We start from the raw sequence: 21,590 nt of genomic DNA on the forward strand, positions 1-21,590 counted from the left end.
TCCAAATTTTATCCTAGGATTATCTTCAGCTTTCCATTTCAGGTGGGTAAGAGAGTGACATTCATTTTTCAACAGAGCCTGGATGCTTCATCTTCATCTTTTCCGCTGGACAGTCTTCCCTCTGTGGGAAAGGGAAAGCGAAGTAACCACTCTGTCTCGGTTTCTTTATCTGCCACGAGCAGTACCTACCTTACTGGGGAGGGCTCACACAGCCTGGCTGGGGCAAGGGATCAGTAAACACTAGCCATGGCTATTTTCATTTCAGTTCTTGTGACTCATAAAATGGCTCCTTGTTTCTGTAGAACTCAAGCTCCTGCTCCAGTTTCCAAGACCAGAAGATCGCCAGCATGTTTGATCTGACTTCTGAGTACCGCCAGCAGCACTTCCTCACGGGGCTTCTCTTCACCGAACTGGCTGCTGCCTTAGATGCCGAAGGGGAAGGGTATGTTTCTGGCATTTAAAAGGGAAGATGAGCTGGGCGCAGAGGCTCACGCCTGTAATCCCAGCACTTTGGGAGGCTGAGGCAGGCAGATCACGAGGTGTGGATGTCGAGACCATCCTGGCCAACATGGTGAAACCCCGTGTCTACTAAAAATACAAAAAAAAAAAAAAAATTAGCTGGGTGTGGTAGCACATGCCTGTAGTCCCAGCTACTCAGGAGACTGAGGCAGAATTGCTTGAACCCTGGAGGTGGAGGTTGCAGTGAGTCGAGGTTGTGCCACTGCACTCAAGCCTCACAACAGAGCGAGACTCCATCTCAGAAAAAAGATGCCCCTTAATAAAGTCTGCAGTCCAGCTTCTCATACTTGGTAAACAACTCTACTGTTTGCCAGTTCTGAGAAGTAGAAACATCTATGTCTTGAGAAAATGGTACCCATAGGAATGTAGAAAGCCGCAGGGATGGGCAAGAACTACAGAATGACTTTTGTTGGTCACTTACTTGAGTGGAATTTACCAGTTCTACTATAGCAGGTTTCCTAAGGATGCTTTGACTAATGAACTCCCTAGGAAGAAAGCCATTTTTAGCAAAGGGGATACCATACAGAGGCAACCAGAAGATGCCACTTGGTTCAATGCTACTGAAGGAAATAATGGCTGCTGAGAAGGCAGCGGCCCCAAGCCCAGATTAGCTTTCTTGTAGACCCTGCTTCTCAGGCCAAGAGACACCACACATCCAGGGCTTCTGAATCCTTTTGCCTCTTATCTATCTGATTACTCAGGGACATGTGGCAGTATCTAGCCTAGAAGTCAACAGAGAAAGAGGTAGACCGCCCCCTTCTTTCCTTCTCTCCCTATGCTCCATGAGCTCATAGAATCAGAAACCCACAACCTACCTGACTGGGCTGGAGAAGATAATGCCTTCTAAAATATTATTCACTCCATTCAACAATTACTGAATGCCTTCCATGGAACAGACAGTTAGGTACGAGAGTACATCAGAGATATATCTGTGCACCAAAGACAGAATTCCCTGCCCCTCTAGAGTTTACCATCCAGGGACTCAGATTCAAAGATTATGAGGATTGGAAAGTAGTTGAGGTTCAACACTTTTGGTGTTTAGATTAGGCATACAGAATTGCAGGAACTGGCCTTCTATTCCATAGCAGAAAACCAAATCTAAAGCCATGGCCTTTCCAGTCCCTTCCCAGGACCCACTCTCCTATACCAAACCACCTCCCTGCCCAGGGAACCTGTTCCCGTAACTCCTATGCTAAAGAAGTTTCCAGAATAATATTTGCTAATTAATGGTAGCATTGCTGTTTGTTATGGATGGACTTTTGCCTAAATGGAATTTCTCAAGTTCTCTCAAAGTGCTTACAATTCAGTGAAGGAAACAGGAGGTCCCTGCGTGAAACAAATACAGGAGCACTTCGAGTTTGTGCAGATGCAACAATCACATGCATTCCAAGCGATGTGCCCGTGGTGACCCTGCTTAACTGACTGTGTGTCTGTTTCTCCTGGCAGGATAGTGTGGGGAATCTCATGCTCTTAACTCTCATTCTGCCTCCTTCCAGATAACCTGGTCCTTTGAGAACTACAATGGCTTCAATTCTATCTTCTTTTCTCAACCCTAACTAAATTTCTCCCAATTATCTCAGTAGAATTTCCTACCCTACAACTAACAACATAAATTTCCACAGCAACAAAAAGTGCACTGACACATAAGCTGATAAGTGAGATACTGAGAAGAAAGTTTGAACACAAAGAAAATTGCCTTCATGCACAAACGTGCACATATGTTTTCTTAGTTGTTCTTTAATAGCAGTACTCTAAGTGATTTCTAGAAACAATCTTTAGTATTTACATTAGTGTAGTTTCTGCTTTCTATTTTCATTCTAGCTGAAAACAGCCCTGACATCTGCTTTGGATTCCTTGCAAAATTGTTGCTGTTATATTACTAGCAACAGGGTAGAGTATATTCAGAGATCATCATGTAATTAGATTTAATCAGGTGAATACATTCTACATTCTCTCTCTCTCTCTCTCTCTCTCTCTCTCTCTCTCTCTCTCTCTCTCTCTCTCTCTCTCTCAGTACCTTAATTAACACTGTAACTCCTTTGGCAACACCATAATCCCTGATTGCTAGTTGTCAGTCTCCTGGAAAGTCATTAGATATACTGTCACAGCTTCATGTGAGCTAAAACCTCCCAAAAATGTCATACTTCAACAATACTCTCTATTGATCAGTACTTCTTTCTTTTGCTTCCAAGACAGTTGGTAGACTTGCCAACACCTGTACATCCATGGGGCAAGGGCCAGTGGGAGTCAGTACCTGAATCCCTAAGGAGACACAGCTCCAGTTTCCACTGGGTTTCCCTTCAGTATCTGGCACCTGGGTGTATCCACAAATGTCCATGCATCCAAATCCACAGTGTTTTTCAAGCATTTAGAAATTGTCTATCATCTTTGTGTTAAGCTAGCAAATTACAATGCCTAATTCAAAACACAACTCATTGCCAGGACCGTAGACTAAGAACAAGAACAACTTCTGAAATGCAATTTACAATTATCTTACTTTAGCCCACCGTGCAAGAATCTGAGTCATTTAAAATTTTGGTTAATATTTTCTATATAACCTCAAATTTTAATGTAGCCTTATTTTGTTTGAGGAAAAAAATGTGTATTTTAAAAATTGAACATCTACTGCTAGGTTCCAGATACTCCACTATATATTTTATTTACTTTTTATTATAGTATAATTTATATAAAGGACCCAAATCTTAAGTGTAAAATGCGATTAATTTTTCCTGTGAATATGTTTGGGTAATCACCCATCAGATCAAAAATGTGATATTCCACTATTCTCTCTTAGTTACAGGCACCCCTCAAGTAACCACTATTCTTTTATCATCAGAAATTAACATTGCCTGTTATTGAATTTCATAGTCTTTTGCTGAATATTGTGATTGTGAGATCCTTCAGTGTGGTTGCATGTGTCAGTATTCATTTTTTTCAACTGTATATCATAGTCCTTTGTCTACTATAATTTCTCTAGTGTAAATTCACATTTGGGCTTCTTTCAGTTTGTGGCTATTGTGAAAATAGCTGCCGTGTACATGCCTGTTCATGGTTTTGGGTGGACATTAGGACTCATTTATTTGGGGATGTTAATACAGCCTATTTTTTATTTCAATATACTGTTCTTGAATAATTTAATAAATATGTGTACCTGGTCTTAACAAAATGTTTAAAGGATATACTCAGATCTAGGAAAAGAAGAGCAAACAATTCAAAGCAGGCAGATGGCAGGAAATAACAAATGTGACAGCCAAAATAAAACAAAGAATAGAAAAACAATCGAGGAAATACACAAGACCAAAAGCTTGTTATTTGAAAAGAGCAACAAAATTCACCAATCTTTAGCTGGACTGACCAAGAAAAAAGGAAGAAGACTCAATTACTAAAGTCATAATTGAAAGAGGGGATATCACAACAGACCTTACAGAAATAAAAAGGATTATAAAAGAATACTATGAACAACTGAAAGCCATCAAATTTATAACCTAGATTAAATGGATAAATTTCTTAAAAGATACAAAGTACTGAAATTGACTCCAAGAAGAAATAGAAAATCCAATAGACATACAACAAGTAAAGAGATTGAGTTAGCAATCAAACTTCCCACATATACCTACTATGTACCCACACAAATTAAAAATTTAGGCTGGGTGCAATGGCTCACACATGTGATCCCAGCACTTTGGGAGGCTGAGGTGGGTGGATCACCTGAGGTCAGGAGTTTGAGACCAGCCTGGCCAACATGATAAAACCCTGTCTCTACTAAAAATATAAAAATTATCTGGGTGTTTTGGCAGGCACCTGTAATCCCAGATACCAAGGAGTCTGAGGCAGGAGAATCATTTGAAACTGGAAGGCAGAGGTTGCAGTGAGCCGAGATCATGCCAATGCACTTCAACCTGGGCAACAACAGTGAAACTCCATTGCAAAAATAAATAAATAAAATAAAAAAATGTTTAAATATATATATATAATAAATTTTTTAAAAAAATTACCACAATAAAAGCCCAAACCTGGGGGGCTTTACTAATGAATTCTACCAAATATTTTTTAAAGAATTAATTCTAATTTTTTATCAACTTCTAGTCTTCTATTCCAAGGAATAGACCAGTATCTGATGAATATAGATGTAACACCCTCAACCAAAACTGGCAAACTGAATCCAACAACATATAAAAAGGATTGTACACCATGGCTAAGTAGGATTTATCTTAGGAATGCAAGATAGTCTTCATATCTGAAAATCAATTGATGTACCATATTAATAAAATAAAGGATAAAACCCATGCACTCATCTCAGTAGATGCAAAGAAAAGCATTTAATAACCTAATAACCCTTCCTGATAGCAAACCTGTTAGGAAATAAGAGATCTTCCTCAACTTGACTTAAGGGCCTCTATGAAAAATCCACAACTAATGTGACACTTATAGGTTAAAAACTGAGGGCTTTCTCCCTAAGATTAGGAACAAGATAAAAATGTCTACTCTTGCCACTTCTATTCAACATGTACTAGGAGTTCTATCTAGGGCAGTTAGGCAAGAAAATAAAAGGCATCTAGGCTGGGCAAGGTGGCTCATGCCTGAAATCCCACCACTTTGGGAGGCCAAGGTGGACAGATCGCTTTGAGCTCAGCCTGAGCAACATGGTGGACCCCGTCTCTACAAAAAAAAAATACAAAAATTAGCTGGGCATTGGTGGTTCGTTCCTGTAGTCCCAGCTACTTGGGAGGCTGAGGCTGGAGAATCACCTGGTCCCAGAAAGCAGAGGTTGTATTGAGCCGAGATTGCACGACTGCACTCCAGCCTGGATGACAGAGTAAGACCCTGTCTCAAAAAAAAAAAAAGGCCTTTAAATTGGAAAAGAAGTAAAACTGTCTCTGTTCATAGATGGCATAATTCTGTTTATAGAAAATTATAAGGAATCCACACAAAAAATCTAGTAGAACTAATAACTGGGTCCATCAGGGTTGCAGAGTACAAGATCAACATACAAGAATCAATTGTGTTCTATACACTTATGATGAGCAATCTGAAAATGAAATTAAGGAAACAATTTTATATAAAAGCATCAAAAAGAAAAAATACTTAGGAATAAATGTAACAAATAGAAGACTTATACACTAAAAACGACAAAACACTGTTGAAAGAAATAAAGATCTAAATAATTGGAGGGATATCTTATGTTCATGGATCAGAAGACTTAATATAATAACAGTACTTCCCAAATTGATCCATAGAGTCAATGCAGTTGTCAAAATTCTAGCTTGCTTTTTTTTTTTTTTTTTTGGCAGAAATTAGCAAACTGATCCTAAAATTTGTGTGGAAATTCAAGGAACCCAATATAGCCAAAAACAACCTTGAAAAACAAGAACAAATTGGAGGACTCACACTTCCCAATTTCAAAATTTACTGTAAACCGAAAGTAGTCCAGACTATGGGGTTCTGACATATGATAGACATATAGATCAATACAACTGAAGTAGGAGTCCAGAAATAAATCTCATATTTATAGTCAATTGATTTTTGACAAGAGTGTCAAAACAATTCAGTGGGGGAAAATAGTGTTTTCAATAAATGGCACTGGGGCAACTGGATATCCACATTCAAAAGAATGAAGTTGGACCCTATTTTACATCATATATAAAAATTAACTCAAATAGATCAAAGACCTAAATGTAAGAGCTAAAACTATAAAATTATTACATAAAATTATAGAGGAAATCATCATAAACTTAGAAAAGGCAATGGTTTCTTAAATATGACACACTCAAAAGTGTAAGTAACAATAATGAAACAGAAAACTGGACTTCAATAAAATTAAAACTTTTGTGATTTATAGAACACCATCCCAAAAAATGAAAAGACAACCCACAGAATGGGAGAAAATATTTGCAAATCAAAAACCTAATAGGGAACTTGTATCTGGAATATATATTTTAAAATCTTACAACTCAGTAATAAAAAGACAACACAATTTTTTAAAAGGCAAAAGATCAGAATAGACATTTCTCCAAAGAAGATATGGCCATAAGACCATGAAAAGATGTTCAGCATCATTAGCCATCAGGGAAATGCATATCAAAATCACAATTAAATACCACTTGATACCCAAAAGATGGATATAATAAAAAAGACAGATAATAAAATGTTGGCAAGAATAAAATGAAGCCTTCAGACACTGCTGGTGGGAATGTAAAATTGTGCAGCCACCACTGAAAACAATTTGCTGATTCCTCTAAAAGTTAAATAGACGCTGGGTGCACAGTGGCTCATACCTTTAATCTCAGCACTTGCGGAGGCTGAGGCAGGCAGATCGTTTGAGACAAGGAGTTCAAGACCAGCCTGGCCAACATGGTGAAACCCTGTCACTAATAAAAATACTAAAATTAGCCATGGTGGTGGGCACCTGTAGTCCCAGCTACTCAGGAGGTTAAGGCAGAAGAATTACTTGAACCTGGGAGGTGGAGGTTGCAGTAAGCCAAGATTGCGCCACTGCACTCCAGCCTGGGCGACTCCATCTCAAAACAAACAAAAAAGTTAAACAGAGAGTTACTATTCAAGCCAGCAAATGTACTCTGAAGTATGTACCCAAGAAAAGTAAAACTTGTACACAAATATTCATCGCATTCATAACTCATAATAGCTCAAAAGCAGAAACAATCCAAATGTTTATCAATTGATGAATGGATAAATAAAATTCACCAATGGAATATTATTTAGCAATAAAAAGGAGTGAAGTACTGAGCTACAATATGAAGAACTTGAAAACATCATACTAAACAATAGACCCAGGGTTAGAACACAGGCAGTCTATTTCTGGATTCTGTATAGTTCGATCTTCTGTCGCTTGGTTTTCACAGTAACCTCATTGCTTAGGAGCATGTTGATCACTCTTGACTGTTGAAAAGCACTTTTAGTCAATTTCCCTTCACCATAACCTCTTGATTCCTGTGTTGCGCCAACAGAATCAGCAGAGTGCAAAGGAAAGCTGTCAGTGCCATTCACAGCCTGCTAAGTTCTCATGACCTGGACGCACGCTGTGTCAAACCAGAGGTGAAGGTCAAAATTGCTGCCCTGTACCTGCCTTTAGTTGGCATCATTTTGGATGCTTTGCCACAGCTCTATGACTTTACAGGTAATGGCCCTTCTGTTTTCTTTCTTGGATTGATGGGGGCCCCTGTCAAATGCCCCATCTGAATGAGGTCTCTGTCATTAATTCCAGTGCTGAAATGTTCATATGAGCGATTCTCAACAATGGTCTGTCTCCAAACCTCTTTAACTCAGGCCCCAATCAGTTAAAAAAAAAAAAAAAGACATATAACCCCATATATGTTTTTTGTTTAGAAATTATTTACTTATTTGTTCATTTATTTATTCATTCATTGATCTGCTAGTGTGGGGTGAACTTTATAAACCATACACCACAGAGGATGAAATAATCACAGAATTACTCCCTTTGGAGACTATGCTCTAACACCTTGAAATAAAGGTGTTCCTTCCCTTTTCTTTTATGAATAGGTAAGCAAAAAAGCAATCTCAAATGAATCCAAATAATTCTTCCATGCAAGAAAAAAATCATGGCATGTGTCAGTATTAGAAAATTCTAGCATAGCAGAGAAATTTTGCTTTTGGCACTAAGTGGCTAATTTTGAGGTTAATATCTCTAGATTAGCAACAAGAGGAAAGGATAAGTTTTCTTAAAGGGGTTTTGTGAAACCCCTGAGTTTATTTACAAATTACAGTGTGGATTAGGGAATGTAGAGGGGAAAAAAACCCTCCCAAATAGAAGAACTTCTTATGTTGACCTGAGAAAGGCAGTCCATCAACCTACCCTGTCTACAACGTACATGTGTTTGCATGCGTGCGTGCGCACACACACACACACACACACACACCCTCACAAACTTCTGATCTTGTCAGAGTAGTTCTTGCTTTTCCTTGAAATCTTGGAACCATCCAGGTTTTCCCACCTCCTCCACATGGGAAGTATCATGTGTGACTAAATTATTTATAATATCATTACAGTGGCAAGTATTTAGTTCATGAAAATGGGACCAAACACCCATAGCCTTTAATCATATAATCATAAAATGTAAAGCAAGTATTCCTACGGAAGTAATTCTCTCCTTTCTTGAAAAAAGTCCTTCAGCAAACTGCTAAAGGGGTAGCTTGGAAGAGAAGGGTTGAGGCGCGGGTTAGGGTTTGTGGAGTTCTGTTGGGGCTAGAGTGCAAGGAAATGACAGAATCAAGCTCAGCACACAGGGCTGAGCAAGCTGCACCATGAGGTCAGCGGCTTCCTCCAGTAGCGCCTGACTGTGGGGAATTGAAAACAGTTGTTTTTAACATTTAGAGATGTAATGCAGAGCATGGCATGTGACTTGCAGCCCTTCTTGAGAAACCTTGCTAGAAAGTTTCTAAAAATTTCCATTTCTAGAGGTCGCTTATTCCCAAAGCCGGGAACCACTTTAGCACACATTCTCCAACGTTTCCTTGTCGATTAGAATATTCCGTATCAGTGACTTGGAATCAGAACTTTCAACATTTGGTCTCTGAGCCTTTTAAACCTCAGAGACTTCTTTGTATATGCATTGAACTTTATGGTCATGATGTAGCTGATGAGAAAATTATGAAAAGTATTTTATTATTATCGCTTACATAGCACTTATTACATATAGAATCTTTAGGTTGATAAACTCGTAAGAATATAATCTTTCAAAAAGATGCATCTGAATTCAGATTCCAGCCCCATTTATGAATATAAGTGACCGTTGAAAGGCTCAACTTCTTTGTGCCTTCCTTTCCTGTAAACTGTAAAAATGTGGTAACAATGCCTACCTTTTAGGGTAATGATAAAGATGAAACTAGAACTTCTATAAAAGCATTTGCACAGCACATGTTTGTATCTTTCCCACTTTTTCTTGTAACTAATACCCTATGATGATTAAGGGGAAATAAGTATGTATCTCTGTGTTCATTGTGATAATGTTATTAGGTCTTACATAATTTCCATATGCTGTTTATTTAACTATTTGTTTTAAATCCCAATGGCCTTAATAATTATCTCTAAAAACTGAGTTTTGGCTAGATGTGGTGGCTTACCCCTATAATCCCAGCACTTTGGGAGCAAGGTGGGCAGATCACTTGAGGCCAGGGGTTCAAGACCAGCCTGGCCAACATGGCAAGCCTTGTCTCCGCTAAAAATACAACAATTAGCCAGGTGTGGTGGCACACCTGTAATCCCAGTTATTTGGGAGACTTAGGTAGGAGGATCGAGGTGGAGATTGCAGTGAGCGGAGATGGTACCACTGCACTCCACCCTGGATGACAGTGTGAGATTTTGTCTCAAAATAAATAAATACATACATAAATAAGAACTGGGTTTTGTTTTCACAACTTTAGTGGAAAAGAATGTTATTTAAACTCAATTTTTTTTTAAGAATTGAAGGCCCAGATGGCTGTAATGTTGACAGGTCTAGTAAAACATGAGTTTTTAGTAAAGCAGGAGAGAATCAATCAGTTTTGAATGTTTTACCACACTTTCCCCAGAACTGCTTGAAATATTAATAGGTTTTGAGTGTATGCTTGGTAGCATTCTTAAAAACCAGACTTTTAAATGGTATATCCTTGTTCCGTGTTTGCATACATCTAGACCTATCTATAAATATGGCTGTGTCTATGTTACGTAGATATAATAAATTGACATTCATTTTAAACATTTGAAATATAACAAGTTATTGCCGAGCTTGTAATAATAGCTAATTATTCTATACAGGGTATGGGCTTAATTCTGCAATTGTAGATTTCTTCTGTTTGGTCATTATTTAAAATAATGTCAATTGTTAAAATAGAGAATAAAGTTTTAAAAATTATGTTACAGGAAACTGTTATGGATGTTTTGAAAACTTTTTGTTCACACAATTTGAAAAATTGATTTCTAGCCTAATCTTGTGCTAGACATCGTCTCTTTTCTTAGCCTGCCTATGTTTTCCTATAGATGGTAGCAGATAAATAATGCTAAATATCAGGTTTTAAATTACTGCGCTGACTTTAGTGACAATTAAATATCAGTCTCTTATTGGGTAGGGTACATAGGGAAATGTCATGTTTGGCTTGACATCACAAATGATGTTTTAATTCCATTGCAGCTACACGTTGTTGGAAAAGTCGCACCAGTGGCTCGGATGAAGAACAAGAAGGAGCCAGTGCCATCAACCAGAACGTGGCTCTGGCCATTGCAGGGAATCATTTTAATTTGAAAACAAGTGGAATGATGCTGTCTTCCTTGGTATGTTAGTGCACATGTGTCTAATTTATTTTTCATTTCATGCCTTCTGTCATTTTTTCTGTTTGTGAGACAGAGTCTCACTCTGTTGCACAGGCTGGAGTGCAGTAGCTTGGTCTGAGCTTTCTGCAGCCTCTACCTCCCAGGTTCATCCTCCTGATTAGATGGGACTTCAGGTGTGCACCACCACGCCTGGCTAATTTTTTTTTTTTTTTTTTTTTTGTATTTTTTAGTAGAGACAGGGTTTCACCATGAAGGCCAGGCTGGTCTCAAACTCCTAATGTCAGGTGATACACCTGCCTCGGCCTCCCGAAGTGCTGGAATTACAGGCATGAGCCACCATACCCAGTCTCTTCTGTCATCTTCCAATAAGAAAACTCAGCTTAGCGCAGGCAGTGATGGTTTCTGCCTCATATTGCTGGAAAGAATCATTGTGAGGCTGGCACTTAAGGCGCACATGAGTCAGAGTTCTGGCAACAGCAAGAGATGTACAGGTCAAATTCAGGCAGTCCCAGTGGTGCAGAGTTTAATCAAGTTCAAGAAAGCAGAAAAGAGGAAAACTTGGGAAATGTAAGACCCTTACAGAGGAGATTAAACCAAGGCTCCCTGAGGGTGGAGGCTTACACTGTTTTCAATCTATGTGTATATAATTCATCCTGTGTTATGCGTCCAAAAAAATTGAAGGAGTCTGGTAGCTTAGCATAAGGGCTTCCTGAGCAAAACACTGCAGATTTTCCAGGACCCCAGGGAGCCTAAGGAGGGTTGTTTGGCTCTGTCCTTTTGCTTGGACTCTGGAATTAAAGAGGGGCTCCTCTGGGAAGGCATCTTCTGATTTAGTTGAGGTGGAATTCATCTCTCTTCCTTGATGAGCTCTGACTATCCCTTGTGAAATCAGCACTGCATCCCCCAGCCTCATTTACTTTTACATTTCAGTGTAGGGTATAGATCTGCAGAGAACTTAACTTACTTCTCCCATGAGAAGGCAGCATCCTGACCTAACTCTTCTTGCTGGATGACTTTCTTCTTTTCCTTCCAGCACTTAGCAAGCCCCATCCCCATGAGAACTGGGGAGGCAGCAAGCAGGAAGATGCGACAGAGAAAAGACATTGAGATTTTACATCACTGATCTTATATTTGGAGAAATACTGTGTTTTATGACCTCCTCCACCTTTCTAATGTCCATCTTACCCAAGTTAGCTGCTTGAGGCGGTATATGCCTTTTATATTATTTGCCTCTAAAGGAAAAACTCAAAAGCCCAAAGTTCACCTGTTAGAGCATAGTCCTTGTGAGGTTATATCTCGAGATTTCCTTTATTCTTGTAACAAACTCAGAGTAACTAAAGTTACAGTTACTTTATAACCTCTATGATTTCTGTTCAAAACTAACATTTCCCTCCCATATCCACAAATTCCTCATTGCAATTTTACCAGTGCATTCCACCGGATATTAGCTATGCTGCATGAACCAAGGGTACAGCCTCATTACTGTTATTTGTGTTGATGAGATGAGTAACAGAGAGTGTGCTTAGCACTTCAAAATGAATACTTGTGGCCAAAATATTAAAGCCAATCGCCTGAAGCCCCACACCCCCGCCCCAAGCAAACGTAAATTGTGATTAAACTTCCATTACGGAGAACTCCACAAACATGGATTTGATTACTTTGCTGAGCAGTTCATGACCCTTATGTTACACTTTGGACTATGTAACAAAGAAGCTGAATCTTGAACAGCAAGGTTATTCATGGCATCCAGCCAGTTTCCTTCTCCCCTGTAAGTCTAACCCTCTGCTGTCCAGCAGCAAGGAGAAATACTAGGAGATCTCAGCAGCATGAAAGCCCCTTTGTATCACTGGGATTGCAGCGTGCGTGGTCAAGGCCCAGGGCAGATCACCAGGCCACACTGTTCCAAAGACAGAGGTACCCAGATAGGTTGCTGAAAGCCTGACCCAAATCCTGCCCCAGGCGAACCTCTTTGCTGAGTAACCCTGCTCAAAAAACACAGCTTCCCCTGCCTGTGGAAGACAGGGCTACTGGAAGCCGATCTCCAGCCTTGCAATGAAGTACAGTCATGGTATTCTAAGATAACACATTGAATTTTTCTGTTGCTTGACTGTTAAGCCTAAGATTTTTCTGTTGCTTGACTTTTTCCCTGGCCTCCATCTCCCATCTGCCTCCCTCCAGCCCTATAAGCAGTACAACATGCTGAGTGCGGACACCACCCGCAGCCTCATGATCTGCTTCCTCTGGATCATGAAAAATGCTGATCAGAGCCTCATTAGGAAGTGGATTGCTGACCTGCCGTCAGTGCAACTCAACAGAATTTTAGATATACTTTTCATCTGTGTCTTCTGTTTTGAGTACAAGGTAAGTCTGGAGTGGCACAACTTTATGCCAGCTCTTATATCTCAGGGGCAGTTCTGTCTTGTTACTCATCCTCTTTGTTTGGGCCATGGAGGCGTCATTAATTTTTCTCATTTCGATATTCAAATCCATACCACATTTGTATATATAGATATAATCATTTCATAGGGAAAGGATCTCTGCCTTCTGTAGAGAGATCCCTATTCCTGTTAACAGAATTTGGCCATAGGCTGCCCCAGAACAGCATTTCGGTGTAGCACGTGTCAAAACTGGCTGGCATCACTGTGGAGTGTACCGTTTTGATAATTCTCCACATCAACAGAGATCTCACCAAAGGACATGTTCTCCTGCCTCTGTCTTGTCTAGGGAAAACAGAGTTCTGATAAAGTCAGTACCCAAGTCTTGCAGAAGTCAAGGGATGTCAAGGCCCGGCTGGAAGAGGCTTTGCTCCGTGGGGAAGGGGCCAGAGGGGAGATGATGCGCCGCCGGGCTCCAGGTGTGTTGAACTGGCCCTGCCCTGCTTTCTGTCAGACAGTTTTTCACTGTTTGTGGGGAGGAATGTCCTCCCAACACAATGAGACACCACTACTTTCTTGAGTTATTTACAGTAGTGTCAGAGACTGCTGATTCTGGGAGTCTGTGTGTGACATTTGTGTTAGCCCTGTGCCTTTGAGTGAAAGCGCTGTCCTACAATCATAGGAACCCTGAAAACAGCACCAAATGACATCTTTTAATTAAAATGTGTTGATGATAAAAGGTCACCTCTAAGAATATTAGTCATGGATGAGGTGGAAGGTATTTCCCTCAAGACTGAGGCCTTTATAGGTGACATTTGACAAGTCTATGTGGAGCATGGTCAAGAAACTGAATAGTTCTTGGTCCAAAGTCATCTCTTTGGATCATTCAGGGCACTATTAGAATGGAACCAATTCCCTTAAATGGTTTCAGAATGTCCCATTCATTCAAGGATTCCACCACAGGAGGAATGATCTCAAAAAGGCTGAGCTCAAATAGAATGAAATGTCCAGGTACCCTTTGTCTTCTTCACCATGCTCAAAGTGAAACAGAGTGACAGCTTATTGTATTCGAAGGGACACAATGACAGAGAACTTGGAGGGAGCTCGTAGTTTCAGTGGTGGTCAGGACCCTCATTTGACACCCATACTTTCCTACCCAATAATTCAGTAAGCCCCAGAGTTTCACAGGAACCCTCTGATCATGAGAAATGTCTCTCTGACACTCAGAAAGGCAGAGGTTCTTCTCATATTCTAGTCTATTAATCAAAGACCAAGCCAACATGGACACAGGCATGGCGGCTTTGTCTCCTACCAGCAACCAGCATGGACTCTAATTAGCTCAAGAAATGGTGCTGGGGCCTCTCCGTTGAGCTTGTTATGAACTTCTGGTTATCTTGGAGGGTTTCATGCTAATCAAATTCCTATCATGTATTTCTTAACTCCTAGGGAATGACCGATTTCCAGGACTAAATGAAAATTTGAGATGGAAGAAAGAGCAGACACATTGGCGGCAAGCTAATGAGAAGCTAGATAAGTGAGTCACTCAGCAACTTTGTGCTACTTTTAACCTTAAGTCCAAAACTATTTTTCCCAGGCTACTTGTATTACTGAAACAACCACATCATTCCAAGGGTAAGAAAATGAAACATCATTATCTGCGAAAATACAATTCATCCGTGGACCCAGGATAATCAAAGGTATAGGGAGTTGTAGTTTCCAGTTCTTAAAAATTTGTCACATTGATAATAAGCATTTAAAGAAAACTAATATTTCATTGACAACCTCAGATGGCTTAATAAAAGCAGCTGATTTTCTGAGGAGGGTAGCAGGGAAATAGAGAAAGCAGGACACGGTGCCTAGGATCACATATTTTCAAATCAATATTTAAGTTCTGAGAATGTGTACAAAAATATACATTCAGAGATATTTATGTCAGTGCTACTTAAAGTTTTTTTTTTAATTGAAAACATTCTAAACGTTCCAGAATAGGAAAATAGTTTAAAAGTCGAATTGCCATCAAAATGTTTTAAAATCATTTTAATGACATGGAGAAATGCTTATGACATAATGTTAAATGCACAAAGGTTGGGTAGACACTTGTTTTTTTAGTAGAATCTCCAATCTCTGATGACATATAGTCGATGTATTTTTTAAAGGCTGGAAGGACATTTACCAAAATATTAATTGTTGTTTTCTTTGAGTGTTGGGAATATCAGTAATTGATGTTTTCTCTTTTATACTTTGTTATGTTTTCTGCAGTAGATATATATTATAATATATATTGTTATCAGAAAAAAATTATGAAGAAATGAAAAAATAAAAAAAACCTGTTTGGATCAAAATCTATGCTATAGTTGAATAGAGAGATACATTGATGTGTATTGCTATATATGCAACAATGTAGATCTATGAAAGCTAAAAGTATTTATGTTTGACTAGATAGCGCGTATTTCCAATACCATTTATCCACAGATAGCCTAATGAGTCCCAGGGTTCACTGAGCAAAATGTTGTAGAGCTAAAATCACCCCTCACACACAGTTGACATGGAAGGATACCCAATGGGTGATGAGGCACCCATCCTAGCGGGTATGGGGCAGACTTGAATAGCAGTATTGTTTTGTAAATAAATGTGAGTTCGTATCTTTGCTGTTACTACAAGAATGAATCATTCTGGTTCACTTATGGGACTTGGGGAGTCAAATTTATTTTAAAACATTAAAGAAATAAGTATGTTTTTATTATAGATGTGACTTGGAAACCCAGTTGCTGGTATCATGCCTGTTTGTTTTGGGTGTGTTATCTTGCACTAAGTTCCCTGGACTGATTTATAAAATATTTGGACCTGAGAATCCATACATTCTACTTCAGACAATGAACAACAACTACAAAATACACATGCAGTAGGCGCTACAGAATTGCTTAGCTGGTTTAGTTCATCTACTCTTCTAGATGAAAAGAAGAGTCCTATAAGTGGGCCTGTTTTGCCTGGGCTGTGTAAACTGGTGTTTTAGGAAACCTTTCTCTTATGCTTGCAGGAGCAACACAACATTGGGTCCTTACCATGCATGGCCTACCAATTTGCTCTAGGTTAGTTCTCAGCTCTGCACCACCTGGTAGGCTGCTGGTTATCAGAACTAATGACTCACATCTACAAATTCTCAGGGGGGTTATGCTTTTTTTAAAAAAAAACAAAAAGAGGGGGACTGTAGTAAAATTAGAACTACTCAACCTACCTATACGGAAAATGTGTAATTATAATAGTGGTGTCTTTTACCCTCCTTATGATCATTTTTCAATTATTTTGGCTCTGTTTCTTTTAGAGTAATAATCTTCAACCTAGGCTACACACTAGAATCACCTGGGGAGCTTTAAAAACTGCCAGTACTCAGTTGTACCCTAGACGACTTCAATTGGAAACTCCAGCAGGACCCAGAAATCCTGGTAAAACTTCCCGGGTGATTCTATTGCCACCAAATCCACTGTTTTAAAGGGACAGGTGGTAAGCTTTACTTTCTTTTCTCTTTCTTTCTTCTTCTTCTTTTTTTTTTTTTTTTTTTTGAGGCAAGGTCTCACTCTTTCTCCCAGGCTGAAGTGCAGTGGGACAATCACAGCTCATTGCAGACTTACCCTCCTGGGATCAAGCAATCCTTCCACTTCAACCTCCTAAATAGATGGGACTACAGGTGTGTACTACCACACCTGGCTAATTTTTGTACTTTTTGTTGAGACGGGGTTTCACTACGTTGCCCAGGCTGGTCTAAAACTCCTGGGCTCAAGTGATCCACCTGTTTTAGCCTTCCAAAATAGTGAGATTACAGGCTTGAACCACCACTCCTGGCCAGATCATAAGCTTTTAAAAAACCAGATTCGTGGTAGTGATGGTTGCACAATATGAATGTACTTAATACTACTGAACTATATACTTAAAATGGTTAAGATGGGCGGGGGGTGGTAGCTTACGCCTGTAATCCCAGCACTTTGGGAGGCTGAGGCAGGTGGATTACCTGAGATCGGAAGTTTGAGACCAGCTGACCAACATGGAGAAACCCCATCTCTACTAAAAATACAAAATTAGCCATTTGTGGTGCCACATGCCTGTAATCTCAGCTGCTCGGGAGGCTGCGGCAGGAAAGTCGCATGAACCCAGGAGGCAGAGGTTGTGGTGAGCCGAGATTGTGCCACTGCACTCCAGCCTGGGCAACAAGAGTGAAACTCTATCTAAAAAAAAAAAAAAAGTTAAGACGTGTACTTTATGACAATATAAAAATTTGGAAAAAAACCAGTTAGGACACTGTAGATCCGTGCTGTCCAATACAGTAGCCTTTAGCCACATGTGGACATCAAATGCTTCAAATATGGCTAGTTCAAATAATGTAAAATATTTCAACAGGATTTTTTATATTGCTTACATGAAAACAGTATTTTTGATCTTTTAGGCTAAACAAAAAATATATATATATATTTAAAATAATTTCACCCCTTTTGTTTTGAGACGGAGTTTTGCTCTTATTGCCCAAGCTGTAGTGCAATGGCACGATCTCAGCTCACCACAACCTCCGCCTCCTGGGTTCAAGCAGTTCTCCTGCCTCAGCTTCCTGAGTAGATGGGATTAAAGGCATGTGCCACCGCATCCAGCTAATTTTACATTTTTAGTAGAGACAGGGTTTCACCATATTGGTCAGGCTGGTCTGGAACTCCCGACCTCAGGTGATCCACCCATCTTGGACTCCCAAAATACTGGAATTACAGGCATGAGCCACCACTCCTGGCCTGTTTTTTTTTTTTTTTAATGTGGTTACCACAATATATAAAATGACATTTGTGGCCCCCTTCTTTCTACCGGACAGCATTGCTCTAAATTTAAAACTAAACTAGCAATCAATTAGTTAAAAAGGATGGTAAGGTTAAGATGGTAAATTTTATGTTAATATAAAAATTTGGTGGCTCATGCATGTGGTCCCAGATACTCGGGAGGCTGAGGCAGAGGATCACTTGAGCCCGGGAGTTCAGGGCTTCAGTAAGCTATGATGGTGCAACTGCACACTGGCCTGGGTGATAGAGCAAGACTCTGTCTCTAAGAAAAAAAATTAGATTTTATTAATTTTACAAAAATATTATCACTTGGAGAATGAGAAAAAATGTCAAGCAGCTTGGGACCAGAAGCCTATCCTAAACATGAAAACATGTAAAACACACAGAAATACTTATTTTTGAGTCCTCAGTGGTATATAAGCACCTGCATTATTAGGTTAAGGTGGCTCAAGAACAGCTAAATGGTAATCATGGTCCAAGACATCTGAGCTGACGTAATGATACCCCAACACCATGGTAACACCTTGGCCACTGACACATCTTGGTAAAGTCAATTCCTCATACCTACCTTTCCTTGAAACTAAATTTGGATGATGATACAAAATATCCCTTTACAGCTTCACTTAGATTTCATGAGAATGGATGGTCTAGCAAAAGAAATATTCTGATTCCTTAAAGTGAAACCTTATAGAGGAATGAGCGCCCGGCAATTTCCCATTCCCTAGTGGGTAATGACCAGTAATGTCCAGCAGGATATTAGATCACCTGCCCTACAGGAATACAGTCTTGCTTCACAGTGGAAAAGGACAAAAAGACCTCACGCCTTTGGCCAAGGAACCTCAAGGTGGTCTTTGGGAAGTTCGGAGACTGACTCTCCCCTGACCCAGCTCTGAAGCGCCACCCTTTCCTAACCCAGCCGCGTCACTGCCAAGCTCACATCACATCCAGTCTCACTCTCTCACTCTTGTTGCAGGGAATTCCCCTTATTCAGATCTAGAAATGGTTTTCATGCATGAAATACAGCCATGGCCCTGAGGCTTTAGGCAACAATCTGATGGGACAGCTTAATTGCTACTATCAACTAATAACAGCTTCTCTACCCATAGTGTTATTTTTATAATTGTCATCATCATTATTAATAATAGTGGGGATGAGCATAACTGAGAGACCTTACCTAGACAATTGTTTCAACAAAACATGAATCACAGGAGGCACCTGCACTCTAGCTACTCAGAGCTGGTTGCTCTGTTTTCATTTCAAGGTTGACTGTTCTGGAGAGTTCTTTACGCCTTAGTGCAGAGATTGCCATCATCGGAACCTGGCCAGGTTTGACGTGCACTTTAATTTGACCTCTTGTTGTTTCTTAGAACAAAGGCAGAGTTAGATCAAGAAGCCTTGATCAGTGGCAATCTGGCTACAGAAGCAAATTTAATCATCCTGGATATGCAGGAAAACATTATCCAGGTGAGGAAAACGAACACCCAATCTGATCTATCTCCCATGAATATGTTTATTAGAATTGAATAAGGACTTCTTTATGCAAAATTGTGAAAGACATCAATGTGATCCCATAGCTTCTTCTTTTTAAAATGAAGTTGAGAAGTTTACTCTTTGCAGTTGTGTCTACCTTATAAATTCCAGAGATACCAAACATTCTTCTGGCTTCTTTGACTTAGGGCTTACTTGGAGAGAGGGTATGTGTTTGGCAGGCTGACCTCTTGGTTAAATTTGTGTGAGTATGTACCAAGTTTATAATAGGATGTTGGGCTTATAGTTTAGTATCTAGAACAGTAGTGGTAAGTAGGATCTCTTCTGATGGGTCAACTCCAGTTGAATGACGGGCACAGCCTGATGTGGGAGCTATGATTATGATGAGGCTAAGTAAAAAGAGTGCGAAATGTGACAAATGATATCTTCTTTGGACTTAAATTGGTTAAGGAAAGTCATTTGTACCGTGAATTTGCCATTCCTGCTGTAGAAAAATATAGCTTTGTGAACTTCGTACCATACTCATTTTATCATCTATGTAATATTTTCACAAATTCCCAAGATGTCTAGGTAATGAGTTTTTAATTCCCTGAAAAATGAGTTTTTACATGTTTCCATTGAGATGTCGTTCATTCATTAGAGTAGGTCCAGTATTGCTTTTAGGGCTAGAAGAAATTTTGTTGAAACACAGTGGAATATTAATTCTCTAACTTTTAAATTATCTAAAATCAAAGTAATTGTCATACAAAAATAAACACAGAAAGTATGTGATATTTTTGATGGCTTTGAAATCTTTGACAACTTAATGCTTGGTATCACATTCATCATATCTTTATATAGCATGACATTGGGTGCCAAATATCTATACTCGTCCTCAAATATATTTGCAGTTTTCAAAAAAGGGTGAAACTTTTTGTTATTATCCTTGGTGTCGTTTGTCTTGATGTAGCTGATAAATAAGCTTCTATTTAGAAGCACTGCTGCCACCAAGCAGGCCCGGTTGTACTGGGAAGCCCGCAATTGTGTTTTGAATCTTATAAGGAAAGCTATGTCTCATAGACAAAGAAAGAACTTTCCGAAAGTTGTGACCCAGCATGAGGAAGATGGGCCTTATACCTTCATTTAGGAACCCAGAATAAATCCCAAACTAATTGGAAGCGTTGAAATAAAGCCATTTGGAAATAGGTCTTCTGTTCCCATGGTTAATGGATGATGCCCCTGGTGGCTCACCAAACTCTTAAGCCTCGCCACTGGAGATGGAACATCAGCACTACAATCGTCAGGAACATTGGCACAGTGCAGGGATTCAATGATGCTGTTCTTCCATTCCCCCAGGCAAGCTCGGCTCTGGACTGTAAAGACAGCCTGCTGGGAGGTGTTTTGAGGGTGCTGGTGCGTTCTCTGAACTGTGATCAGAGCACCACCTACCTGACTCACTGCTATGCAACACTCCGCGCCCTCATTGCCAAGGTAAACATGGGATGCTTGTTTTCTTCCTCTTAATTAAGAGTAAGATTCTCATCTAGCTTCACACTTCTCTCTTCAGGTGAACCAAAACTCACAGAGCATACTAAGTGGCCTTACAGTAAAGGTCTTAGGTCTTTCTAGGAAGAAAGTAGATTTGCTGATTCTGTGGGAAGCCACTATGCAGAGGAAAAGCAGGGGCTCCCATACTTGAAACGTGGACCTAACTCTAGAAGTTTGAAATGGCCACTCACTGAAGGTCTATGACGTAAGAGAAGAGATCGGCTGAGTGACTTAGCAGTTTCACTCTTTCTCTGTAATACCTCCTTTGAGTGAGATTAAATCCTCTATGTGACTCCCATTAGTCTTATAAAACATCATGCCATAAAATGCCGGGAAGGTTAGAAATGAATTTCTCATAGCCTGAGGAATGAGGATTATCCTGGGGTAACATGCAGATTATTTTTCTTTTTTTTTTTTATTTATGTCTTTATTTTTATTGTTTGAAACCGAGTCTCACTCTATCACCCAGGATGGAGTGCAGTGATGCCATCTCAGCTCACAGTAGCCTCTGCCTCCTGGGTTCAAGCAATTCTCGTGCCTCAGCCTCCTGAGTAGCTGGGATTGCAGGTGTGTGCCACCACG

At 39.7% G+C, this 21,590-nt stretch overlaps 1 protein-coding gene across 7 annotated transcripts in view; it reads left to right on the top strand.

The window, feature by feature from the left end:
* The window catches only part of DOCK8 (dedicator of cytokinesis 8), a 251,124-nt gene that overhangs the window by 190,975 nt on the left and 38,559 nt on the right, over window positions 1-21,590 (top strand). For all 7 annotated transcript variants that reach the window (XM_078367972.1, XM_078367967.1, XM_035275978.3 and 4 more), the window contains 8 exons: window positions 303-442; window positions 7,485-7,654; window positions 10,665-10,804; window positions 12,983-13,165; window positions 13,529-13,658; window positions 14,626-14,713; window positions 19,361-19,457; window positions 20,817-20,951. In XM_078367972.1, the coding sequence (XP_078224098.1) occupies window positions 303-442; window positions 7,485-7,654; window positions 10,665-10,804; window positions 12,983-13,165; window positions 13,529-13,658; window positions 14,626-14,713; window positions 19,361-19,457; window positions 20,817-20,951 (1,083 nt within the window). The remainder of the gene's footprint in view (window positions 1-302; window positions 443-7,484; window positions 7,655-10,664; window positions 10,805-12,982; window positions 13,166-13,528; window positions 13,659-14,625; window positions 14,714-19,360; window positions 19,458-20,816; window positions 20,952-21,590) is intronic.

The sequence above is a fragment of the Callithrix jacchus genome, chromosome 1 (assembly GCF_049354715.1).
Source record: "Callithrix jacchus isolate 240 chromosome 1, calJac240_pri, whole genome shotgun sequence".
Classification (NCBI taxonomy): domain Eukaryota; kingdom Metazoa; phylum Chordata; class Mammalia; order Primates; family Cebidae; genus Callithrix; species Callithrix jacchus.